The sequence below is a fragment of the Coenobita brevimanus genome, chromosome 2, assembly GCF_032717465.1.
Source record: "Coenobita brevimanus isolate Jiangsu-jjx chromosome 2, ASM3271746v2, whole genome shotgun sequence".
Taxonomy (NCBI): domain Eukaryota; kingdom Metazoa; phylum Arthropoda; class Malacostraca; order Decapoda; family Coenobitidae; genus Coenobita; species Coenobita brevimanus.
The window spans coordinates 34,306,654-34,318,887 of NC_136955.1; the positions used below are offsets into that span (position 1 = coordinate 34,306,654).

Below are 12,234 nucleotides of genomic sequence, written 5' to 3' on the forward strand. Positions count from 1 at the left end.
CAACCTCACTGTACGTTCAGTGACTTCATTTCTATCAAAGACCATAACTTTACTCTTCCCTATATTCAACTTTAGATTCCGTTTCTTTCACATTCTCCCAAACTCATACATCAAGCCTTGCCTGCGTCTTCACTTAACAATGCAGTATTATCTGCAAACAACGGTACAGGAAGATTCCAAACGCTGCCTTCTCTCGTTAGGGCCACTACCACATCCACTGCTCTACCCTGTATCTCTTATAACTACGTCCATATAGAGACTGAACAAGAAGCGGTGCCGGGCACAGCAAACCCGTCCCCGACAGTCATTACAGTGCTGACGTATAAACACAGCAGGATATCTAGTCAAAGATGTCACATATCAAATTTGGAGTAAATCGGGTGAAAATTTTATGATTTTATGCCCATTTGAAGTTTTATGTCCGACCCTCCTCACACTGACCCCCTCTACCGCTAACCTGGGGGTGACCCACCTGAGGTAAGAAGGCATGTCATAGGATGCAGATTCGGAAGATGCACCTTTAGGTTTTGGTTTCATGTCGATATGGCAGATTTGACAGGAGTTATGGAAAAAAAAAATCATTTTTCATTTTGGGGATCTACGGCCTAGGCTTTGGCCCAGTTTGGCCCAAAATTTAATCAGGTAATTAAATCATTCCATCATCCCTGTAATTTTAGTCAAAATCGCAAAAGTTGTTAACAGACAGACAGACATACAAACAAACAGACAAACCGAGTGAAAACAAGCCCTTTCCCAGAGCACCTCCAGGGAGGGGACGAGTAACAGCCATGAAGACATGACGCATCCGTGTTTCAATCCAACATTCAGACAGAAATAAACTCAGTTCGCTATCTACTCGCACTGCAGCCTTAGAATCCTCATACATGCTGTTCACGGCATTCAACAACTTACCATTTACTCCACTGATTCTTAACATTCCATATATTCTCAACAGTGTTTTTGCTTCCCATTATTTATGCAACTGTTAAAAAAGTACAAGTACAGGAGAAGTTAGGTGGTATAAGAAACCATTAATGTAACTGGTTAATATCATGCTTGTTCTATATATTTCAGGAAATTTCCATTTTTTCCTTCCTCAGGGTAAGGTCAGTGAAGAAACAACATTAAAAATATGTCAGACGATTTTTACACTGATGAACGTTAGGAGGTATCATTTCAGCAAGTGGGTCTCGGATCCCGAAACTTTTTCTGCAATTTATTAAAAAGGACCAGTACGATACTTTCTTTTGCTAATATATTCATGCAATAAAGTTTTTCTATACAGCTCACTGAAGTTGAGATTGTATCCATCTGCCTGTCTGTATTTTTTTATTGTAACACCATACTCTACAAGGGGTCTGTCAACAAAAAGACCTCCATTCTGTACCTATGCAGTAACTACTGCTCTTTCCTAATTATACTCGCGCTTTTGTTGTCCACTTCATTGTCGGTCTTCCTTTCCTTCTAACCATCTTACTAAAACACACGCTGCTAGTCACTCCCATTTTCAATTTGTCCCATATAAATGAGCCATTTCAAATGGTTTCTTTTCGGAATCAGTCGACAAGAGTATAACCTTACCTGGGTCTGAAGCTCTCTCTCTAGCCAGGGCAGCTTCAGACGAGAGAAGGGACCCCATCACCACCAAAATCATCATTGCCTTTGCTCTCATCTTGCTACGCTGGGAGTAATCCGAGCGGATGGTAATACACGGCAGCGCCTGTGGTCTTCTGCAAAAGATAATAAAACTAATCACCACAACTTACCAAAAGCTGTGACTTCAGGTGCATTAGCAGACTCTTTAGCACCTCTCCCTTACTGACTTATTTTTGCTTATGGCACATTAATATTCTCGTGTGAGCTGTTTATGTAATCTCCTCCTATGAGAACAAAAGACACATACGTAAATACACATATATAAAGTTATGGCCATCCTTACTTAAAACTGTGAAACGTGTTCAAGCGAGGAAGCTTGCTTCTCATATTTTAGTTAAGAGAATGTATCACGAAACTTGCCTTATACTGATGCTTACTTTGAAAATAATACATATTGAAAAGAAAAAGCGCATACCGGTACTATTATTTCAGAGGCTTTGACCCTCTTGCCGAAGCATGTCGAGTGTCTCACGGTCCATGGGCCGACTAAAAGCACGTTGCCAATGTACTGGTAAGTTACCAACATTCTGGAAGAAGTGTGTAACACTGGACTCAGAATTTTATGCTTAGTTAGGCGGTTTTTGGTTCTCTCCAGCCGTGTATTTACGAATTTTGCGAAAAACAACTTAAGAGCTCTTACTCTTCCGCACGCTTTCCAAGAATATGCGTAGGTCTAAAGCAGCTTTAACAATTTCCTAACGCAGTTTTTGTGTTCAGTTTTTCTCTTTTTACATAAATATGATGGCAGTTTTAAGGAAAAGTCATTTAATTAACCCCTTTTACATTTTACAACATTTGCAAAGAATATTCGGTACGTTGACCAGTTGGTGGATTTTAATTTATTTTTTTCTCATAAGGACGCTTCTTCTTCTTTTTTTTTGTTCACCAATAAATATGATGGCTAATTTTTCCAAAAGAAGTATAAGTTACACTTATTATTTTTTTCATATGAATTCAATGATGTGCGTTCATCCGTTGGATTTTCAATAGCCTCTAAAATATCAGAGTATTGTTGATGTGTGTGATAGTCGTCATGCCTTACTGCATGTTAAATGCTGCTCTCACTCGCGTCGTTCACTCAAACAAACTTGACAAATCGGTCTCCAAGATCGATGGTATACGGAATTGACTAACCTCACGAGAATATCAGCACTTGTCACTGGTGAGTACGAGAGGCGTGTGTGGTTAGGTTAGACACTCGGTGCTTTTATCACCCACACATCCTCCCCATCTCCTCATTCCTACCCCTCACCCACCGTCTCACACCCTCTCTACGCCACTCACCCAACCTCTCATATCCCAACCCCATGTCCCTCATACCTCATAATTTTCATTCTCTTCTCTTTCATTTCATACCTCACCTCCCTTCTTTCCCATTTCATAACTACTTCCCTCCCTTCCTCTCCCTCTCAGTCCATACCACCCCCCTTCTCTCTGTTCTAACACCGTCCATCCATATATCTCTCCTTTAACGTCTTCTCTTTCCCCTTGTCTTACCTCATATCACTGCTCCCGTTCACCACATGTAGACGCACCTCACCTCAGCATGTCTCTTTTTAAAAGTACAGTCAGTACATACATCCAGTATGTATCTTTTTGTCTAGTCTCTCTCTCTCTCTCTCTCTCTCTCTCTCTCTCTCTCTCTCTCTTTGCATATATATATATATATATATATATATATATATATATATATATATATATAGATATATATATATATATATATATATATTTCCAGAGAGTCTCGGTGGGCCTAATACCTGCAGTTGTTTCAGAGAACGTCGGAGGGCCCAATACCTGCCTAGGGCCGCAACCGAATGGGCAGATTCGCATGACCATATGGAATGTTAGAGGTGTGAATGAGGAGAGGAAGAGGGTGGAAGTAGTGAATGTGTTCAAGAGTGCGAGATATGCCGTGATGGCACTGTGTGAAAAAAGATGAAAGGGTGTGAAGTGGAGGAGTGGAGGGTGTGAAATGCAGTGGCGTATCCAGGATTTTTGCCAGGGGGGGCACACACTTGGAATATTTCCCCCAAATATCTGTCACCCCTAATTTTCCTAGATTTGATGCTTTATGTCATCAGAAATAAATTTACATCATTACTGTCGCATTTGTTGCAATGTCTTAATGAAAAACTATCTTTTCCCCACATACCGGAATTCACAGCTTTCCTGGAGTAACTTCAAGTAAATACCGGTAGCTAATAATCCTTTCAGAGGAGATTATGTAATAACACTCAGTACATAATGTTACCAGAGGTCTCCTCTTTCATTAGAGAGCAAAAGGAAACACTGCAATAATTTAGAAGGCACTGGAGTTTCCACAACAAAGACATCTTGTCACTGGTATCATTGCTCGTCATGGTCAGTCTCGTAGATGTTATTATCCACAACAAAGACATCTTGTCACTGGTATCATTGCTCGTCATGGTCAGTCTCGTAGATGTTATTATCGATACATGCATGCTAACTTCCGTCCATTCCACCTCAAAACATTTTTTTTTCTCGGTACCACAAATTTCTTGTGCACTTTTAATACTGAAAAAGCACTGTCACACTAAACTCTTAGCGCATCGTTTACCTGCTAACTTTATCTCTATGTACATATAAGGAAGTACAGCTATTTTGCGTAATAACCTACAATATTATTATGAAATATACTACGCATCGGCATAGCACCTGCCTTACGAGAGGCAATGGCGTCCATACTATCTGTTTATATTCGGAAATAAACCTTGTATTTTGATTGGCTGCTGGAATAAAAATGGCAGGATGGATAAGCCAATGAAAACTCGAGATCTGGCGCAAGTGTTCCGAGCACACACTTTCCCCACATTCGTGAAAATATCGCGATTTTTCTATTTTCCTTTGCGGTTCTCTCTCTCTCTCTCTCTCTCTCTCTCTCTCTCTCTCTCTCTCTCGGAGCACGGTAGCTCAGTGGTAGGATGTAGGGCTCGTAATCGTGAGGTTCCGAATTCGCGCCTCGCCCGGTGGCTGCTGTGCAGGGGGGGGGGGGGGTAGCGTTCTCCTGCGACCCTAGCAGGGCTATATGATCTGATGAGGTCTAGCTCGGGGATTATTCTCTCTCTCTCTCTCTCTCTCTCTCTCTCTCTCTCTCTCTCTCTCCCCACTTGGCACATATGTGTAAATTAAAATTCGCTGCCGCACCCACTCCCAGTCTGGGTTTTGTACTACTGCTGTGGTGGTAGCCAATAGAAATTCTGTTTTCCACTACTTATTCTTTTAGTTTGATCCTCATTGGCTCAGGCATCAGGGATGGTGAATACATCAAGACTGACCTAAGTAAATACATCTGGTGGGATTAACCTCTCTTAATCCTTGACTCCTCTCTTAATCCTTGACTCAGTGACACTCGACCTTCCCCGCTCAGCAGGGAATGAGTTTCACATCACCTGTACTGTACTGTATAGAAAGGATTTTTCCATTAAGGAAAAAAAGAAAAACGGCGTAAAGATATTCATCCTGAAAATTCTTACCTAGAAAAGTGGGGGAGACAAAAGATACTCTGTCCCCCAAGCTCCAGAAAGTGCGGTGGGGGGGGGACACGTCCCCCTGTCTCCCAATCAAACGAGGCCCCTGGCACACATATTTATATCTGCTTACCTTGTAAAATGTAATCTGAGGTGATCAAAATGGCTTCATGCAGTCTTTTAAAAATTCTACTTGTTTCAGCTGTTTGTAACAATAATTGTGCAGTGTTTGTTTGCAACTGGCTACAGGGTGAGAGGATATGGCTGCAGGGTGAGAGGATATGGCTGCAGGGTGAGAGGATATGGCTGCAGGGTGAGAGGATATGGCTGAGGGGACAAGCAAGGCAATTTTTACACCTCATCAGGATTCAAGTGCAAAACATCATTAGAGCATTAACCACATAATCTAAGGTGATAGGGGAAATTGTTAACTTATAACTAACTGGTCATTTTTTCTAAAGGGTTTTATAATATTTAGTCTAGTTTTCAATTTCAAAGAAAATATTGTTCCCACATGAATTTTTTTGGAAATATATAATGTTGTTTAATATACTAGTGGTAAAATTAAGAAAAGTGTATTGTCATACAAGAACTATGACAGAAATCCCTTTCAGCATTTCCCCAAAATTCTCCCAGGGGGGGGGCAAACTGTCCCCCCTGCCCCCCCAGTGGCTACGTGTATAGTGAAATATGTAAGATCGGGCATGAATGGGCGAGAAAGATGCAGGGAAGGAGTTGCTTTGTTGATGAATGAAGTGTGGAGGAGTGGAATGAGAGACTACAGATATGTCAGCTCGGGGTGTATATATGTCAAGTTCAAGTTTCAGAAGGTGAAAGTGGCGGAGATTGTAGCGTATGCACTGTGTGAGGACAGGAGTGAGAGAGAGAAAGAGAGGTTTTGGGAAGACCTGGATGAAATAGTGGGAGAAATGCCCAGGAGCTTTACAGTGATTGTAATGGGTGATATGAATGTAAGAGTAGGTACTGGTCCTGAGGATGTCATAATGGGTTGTAAGCCAGGAGAAAATTATAATGGGAAGCGACTGAAGGATATGTGTCAGGAGAGGAGGTTGTGCATTTGTAACTCGTATTTCAAAAACAAATATGCACATAAATATACACAGTATAGAGGGAAAGGGGATCGTGTTGAAAAAAGCCTGAATGATTACGTGCTCGTAGAGAGGTCGATGCTGGGAATGGATGCTGTTACGAGGGCCGTGAGAGGACGATTTGGAGGTCTGTCAGGTCATATGACTGTGGTATGCAAAATCAAACTGAGAGGAGTGAGGTGGATCAGGAGAGAGAGGAGCAGTCAGGAAGAAAGACTGAAAGTTGAAAAACTGGGGATCAAAGACATGGCAGATGATTAAGGGACCAAAGTAGGGGAGGAGTTAGAATCAGTGGAGTGGAATGAAATGGTTCTGGACAGCCTGTAGAATGCATATAGGGATTGCTTAGTTAGAAATGCTAAAGCGGTATGTGGTGTGGCAAGAGTAACATCAAAAAAGAAACGTACGACATGGTGGAATGATAAGGTTAAGAGAGCAATGGAGGAAAAGAGAAAGAAGTGGCTAAAGTGGTTAGAGGACAGGGGTTCAGTTGAAATAAGAAAATTTACTGACAGCAAGAAGCGCATAAAGAGACTACTGAAGCGGAAAAAGAAGGGGGTAAATGATGATCTAGGAAGAAAAATGAATGTGAACTACTCCGAAAATAGGAAGTTATTCTGGAAGGAGATGAGGAACTGTAGAAGTGAAAGTGGAAAGAAATGAAATGGTGTGAAGGTGGTAGATTATTAACCCATAGGGATGAAGTAAGGACCAGATGGAAAGAATATTTTGAAAGTCTGATGAATGGGAATAGGGAGAGCAAAGCGGCTGTAATCATGAGTGGTTTTGGGGGTGTGCAGAGAAGGAATGCAGTGCCAGGAGATGTGACACTTGCACAGGTGAAAAGTGCTGTGAAACGGTTGAAAAATGGGAAAGCAGCTGGGGTTGATGAGGTAAATGCAGAGATGTTTAAGTGTAGTGGAGAGAGTGGAATGATGTGCTTGTTGGAGATATGTAAGAAGGCATGAATAAGTGAACCTGTGCCAGCAGAGTGAAAAAATGCTGTGACTGTACCCTTGTACAGAAATACAGATGAGCGAAGTGAGTTCAAGAATAATCGTGCCATAAGTTTATTGTGTGTAGAAGGTCAGGTATATGGAAGAATTATTATAGAGAAAGTAAGGGATATCAGAAGTCGTAGTGAGTGATGAACAGGGTGGCTTTAGGAGTGGCAGAGGATATGTGGAACAAATATTTGCAGTGAGACACATAACAGAGAAAACTTGTGAGAAGGACCATAACGTGATTATGGCATTCATGGATCTGGAAAAAGCATACGACAAAGTGGAGAGAAAAGGATTGTGGAAAGTTATGCGCATGTACGGTGTAGATCGTAAGCTGCTAGGTGTCAATCAAGAGTTTTTATGATGGTAGTGAAGCATGTGTAAGGGTTAATGGCCATCTGAATGAATGGTTCAGGATCGGTGTGAGCGTGTGACAAAGTTCTGTGATGTCCCCGTGGTTGTTCAATATATACTCATGTATGGATGGGGTGATGAGAGAAGTAAAACACGAGTAATGGAGATGGGGATGGCGTTGGTAATGAATGGTGATGGATGGAATATCTCAAATTTTTAAAATGCTGATGATGACGTACTATTTGGAAATACGTAATAAGAACTTGGTAGGCTACTGCAGAGTTTTGTTGATGTCTGTGAGCATCGTGCTTTGAAAGTAAATGTAGAAAAGAGTAATCGATATTGAGAGAGAAGGTGACTCCCAGTGTGATGTTACGGTGGATGTGTTATGAGTCCATACTATAATTACAAATCATAATAGATAGACAGACAAATAGATAGATAGACAGCTCCATGCAATCCTGGGAAAGGGAAATGATCTTGCAAGTTAACTGAGGAAATGTTGACCATGCACAGGAAGTAGCAAAGTCAGGGGATGATGTAGGTAGTGTGTCAGCGAGATAGCAGGTGAACAAAGCCTAGTGACATACACACATACTCACACACAGGTTTCTGGAACTTTCCAACCACAGTGTAACACATGTGACACGACCCCTGTTTCACCAGAATTTAGGAAGCAGAGGTCAGAAGGAGACAGGCCATAGAACCGACAGGTAGTGGAGAGAGTGAACAAGAAAGCGGGGCCCAACTAGACTTACTTATTATATTATCTCTGTAAGACATACCCTGCTCAACTTAGATTTTCTCTGAAGATAATAAATTAAGATCAACTCACTGTATTAATCTTTAATCCCTACTACAAGAAATCGAGAGTGACAACTAAACAACAAAACTTTTCTACAAGTTACTACAAAGTCTTTTATGACATATTGGTGGCAAGCAGAACTACGGACATCGTCTCCGAATCAAAAGCGAATTTCTACAAAAGCAGGTGAGACTCTACAAGATTAGCTTCAGTTCTACAGTGAATTCCTACAAAATACAGCCTACAATCAAATAGCCTACAAGTCTACAAAACAACTCTATAATCTTCACATAACTTCAAGCAGCAGCAAGAAGAATAAAAAACAAAGCAAGTAAAGAAGAGGAAAGACCAAAGCAACAAGCACACAAACCCCCACCACTCTCTCCCGCCTACCTCCATCGCTGACGCAGAGGTCAAGACATGCAGCAAAACACCAGAGCCACATTTATAACGCATCTTACTCACCTTTCTTCACCCAGGTTACGCATAGCTACTCAGTATTCACCACAGCTACCAGTGTGGGAAGCCGACGTCACTATGTGCTGAGATGACATCACAACGCGAGTTTGCTGACTGAGGGCCACGCCAAGCAACGTGTGACTGACACCAGGCACTTCTCACCCACTACTCATTACTCATTATTCACATAGCTCCTACTCATACTCATTTATTTCCACAGTATTGAGTTGGAAATTCGACGTTCTATGCTGAGGTTTGCCTGGGACAGCTGTTAACCACCACAAGCACCAGGCCATGGAATTTCCTGAGTAATATCGTCCATCAACACAGCGCTAGAATTATCAAGAGATCTTCAATCAACTTTGCATTTTTCTTCCGAGATCGACAGTTCCATCGACACGCCTCTACGATCTGTATCAAGGGGGTGAAATTATACTTACTCTTTTCTTCTCAGTGCTAAAATTAGGTATATTCAACTCCTTTACTTATTCCTATATATACTCTTATACACTCACTATCTATCATTTATTACAACTCATGTACTCATCTATTTAGTTAGGACATAAATAAACAAAAGGTGTATTTCATAACACCATATCTTAATGACAAGGGATATTTTCGCCACCACCCACGTTAATACCAGATGAAACACAATTACCTCCAACAAAAGATTCACAATTAGGAGAGCACCAAGGCAACACACCCATTGTACAAACCTTACCACAAACTAAAAATCAAGAGACAAATACGTCAGTTCCAGATGATGAGTGGGAAACCCCCTCTGACGTAGCAAGTGAGGACTTTGTCGCTGACTTGCACACGTATGCCAATACACTTAACAGGGTTCACCGGTCCGGTCGTACATATTCCACCATTCCCTCACACAACGATAAACACGTCCAAGTTGAATTAACAGGGCAAACAGTAAAAATGGATCAAGAAACAAATACTGCGGATCTAACAACCACACCTCACGTGTTTGTGTATCACGAGGATAAAACTGCCCCAAAATTCTCTGGCACAGACAAAGATCGCATTGATGTCATTTCATTAGTCAGTCAGTGCGAACAAATGTTCATCAAGCGCCACATACTAGATGAACAAGAGAAAATTGCTATTTTTTCATCTTGCATAAGCCAGGAAAGATGTCCAGCAAGCAATTTATTGCGCTCAGATAAGCTCCATCGTGCTAGGACATATGATGAATTTAAAACTGAATTTCTGAAGAAATTTTCTGGAGGTATGAACTTCTTGCCAGGTATAATTCCAGAATTACATAAAATTGTAGATCTTGTAAGGGAGCACACTACAAACCATGTGCTCAGTGAAATAACTGCTGATGTCTCCACAATCAAAAGAACATTGTTAGTTACTTTGGAAAACTCAAATTGGATAACAGATGATGGAAAGATGTCCCCAGACCTCGTCGTGGACATCATTGGTTATGTAGCTGCCTTGTGTAAATTACCTGATAGGAGAGAGACTGAAATTGGTGAGAGAGTTCAAATACCTGGGTACAGTGATAAATAAGAGAGGAAAATGTGCAAAAGAAGTGGAAAGCAGACTGGCACAAGGAAGGAAAGTAGATGGTGCAATGAAGGCCTTGATAAGAAACATGCTTGAGTGTCGCAGCTGCACGAGGCTTACATGAAGGAGTGTTAGTGCCAACTTTAACTTATGGGTGTGAGACTATGGTGTGGCATGAAAATGAAAAGTCAAGAGTAAGAGAAGTGGAGATGGTACTGCTGAGGAATGTACGTGGAGTACAGAGGGTGGATAGGATACGAAATAATGTGATTCGTGAAAAATGTGAAGCAAGGAAGTCTGTGGACACCAGAATTGAAGAGAGTGAGATAGTATGGTCATGTGGAGAGAATGAATAACATGAGTGGTGAAAAAGGTATATCTGAGCGAATCTGAAGGAGGGAGGAGGCGAGGTAGGCCAAGGAGATGGTGGAGAGATATGGTGGATGAGTGTATGAGGAAGAGAGGTTTGGAAGTCTGTGAGGCTAGGGAATTGACAAGAGATGGAGTTGGCTGGATAAATTTTGTGAGAAGTGCATGCTCAGGGATTTGGCACCGCTTTTTAACGTGGCAGCGTCCAGATTGACTCTGTCGGATACGTTTATGTGAAGCTACAGAATGTGGTGAATGTTTTGGCATATCTAATAGAGCCAGGATTCCGGAGTCTTGAATGATGAGTGAATGGAAGCATGGCCCATTGGACTGGGCAAATCTGGATTGTCTGGACATTGCTACTCCTCAGCCTGTCCTAGGGTGGGAATGGAGGTCCGGATGATGATGATGAATGAATATGGAAGATGTGCAGATTCCCCTGGGAGGCAGATAGAGTCCCGGAGGATTGGAAGTCAGATCTAATTATTCACTTGTACAAAGGAAAAGGGGAAAAGAAATGTATGGTAATCATAGGGGTATTTGTCTTCTCATTGTAAAGGAAAGAGTACATGGTGGGATACGTACTGACAGAGTCAGGGAAATACAAGAGGAATTAGTTGGAGAAGAACTGGGAGATTTCTCGAAGGGAAGAGACAGTGTAGATCAAATAATCATCCAAAGATGTTTAGTGGAAAAGTTAATAGGGAAGGGAAAGAAATTGTATGCTGCCTTCATGATACTGGAGAAAGCATATGACAGAGTGGACAGAAAAGGAATATGGAAAATTTACAAGTATATGGATTAAATGGAAAGCCGTTGAATGCCGTAAATAGTATGTATGAGGGCGCTAGCGTTAGAGTGCGTGTGGATGGCAAACTGAGTGAAATTTCATTTCTTAATGTTGGATTGAAGCAGGGACGAAGGAGAACTACAAGGCTTGGTGAAAGAGCTTGGGAGAGTACGTAAGGAACACATCTAAAAGCAAAGGCAGGGAAGAGTAAAGTCGTGGTCTTCCAAAGACATGAAATCACAGAATGCTCACTGGGGCTGGATGGTATGGAAATGGAAAATATGATTGCATTTAAGTACTTGGGTAGTATGATGAGTAAGAATGGAAGTTTTTATTGTAAGAAAATAGGAACAAAAGGCAAGAAATCCGCAAGGTTGTTCCCTCCAAGAAAAGGTAAAAAGAAGATAACAGAGAGCCAACTTCCAAATCCGTTCACTTCAAGGTGCCTGGATGCAGTGCGTCTGAAAGACTGGAGGTCATAGGTAGTAGGAAGTATAGACAGAGAAAGACAGTTCCATTGGTGACCCGTTGCATACATGAAGGACTGGGTGTAAGAGTTAACTCTTGCATTAGTGAGTTGGATAAAATAGGGATGAAAGTTGGCTGCTATACGGGTGCTACACGCCGGCCATAGTGGCGGAGGGATGCAAGCATGCAGTTCAGAGATGCAGTG

At 41.6% G+C, this 12,234-nt stretch overlaps 1 protein-coding gene across 1 annotated transcript in view; it reads right to left on the reverse strand.

Annotated features, from left to right (window-relative positions):
- LOC145391635 (U-scoloptoxin(16)-Er13a-like) overlaps nucleotides 1-1,673 on the reverse strand; it is a 61,867-nt gene extending 60,194 nt beyond the window's left edge. Inside the window, exon 1 of the mRNA XM_080266181.1 lies at nucleotides 1,582-1,673. Within this exon, the coding sequence (XP_080122307.1) occupies nucleotides 1,582-1,672 (91 nt within the window). The 5' untranslated portion in view covers nucleotide 1,673. The remainder of the gene's footprint in view (nucleotides 1-1,581) is intronic.
- Between the last annotated feature and the right edge of the window lie 10,561 nt (nucleotides 1,674-12,234).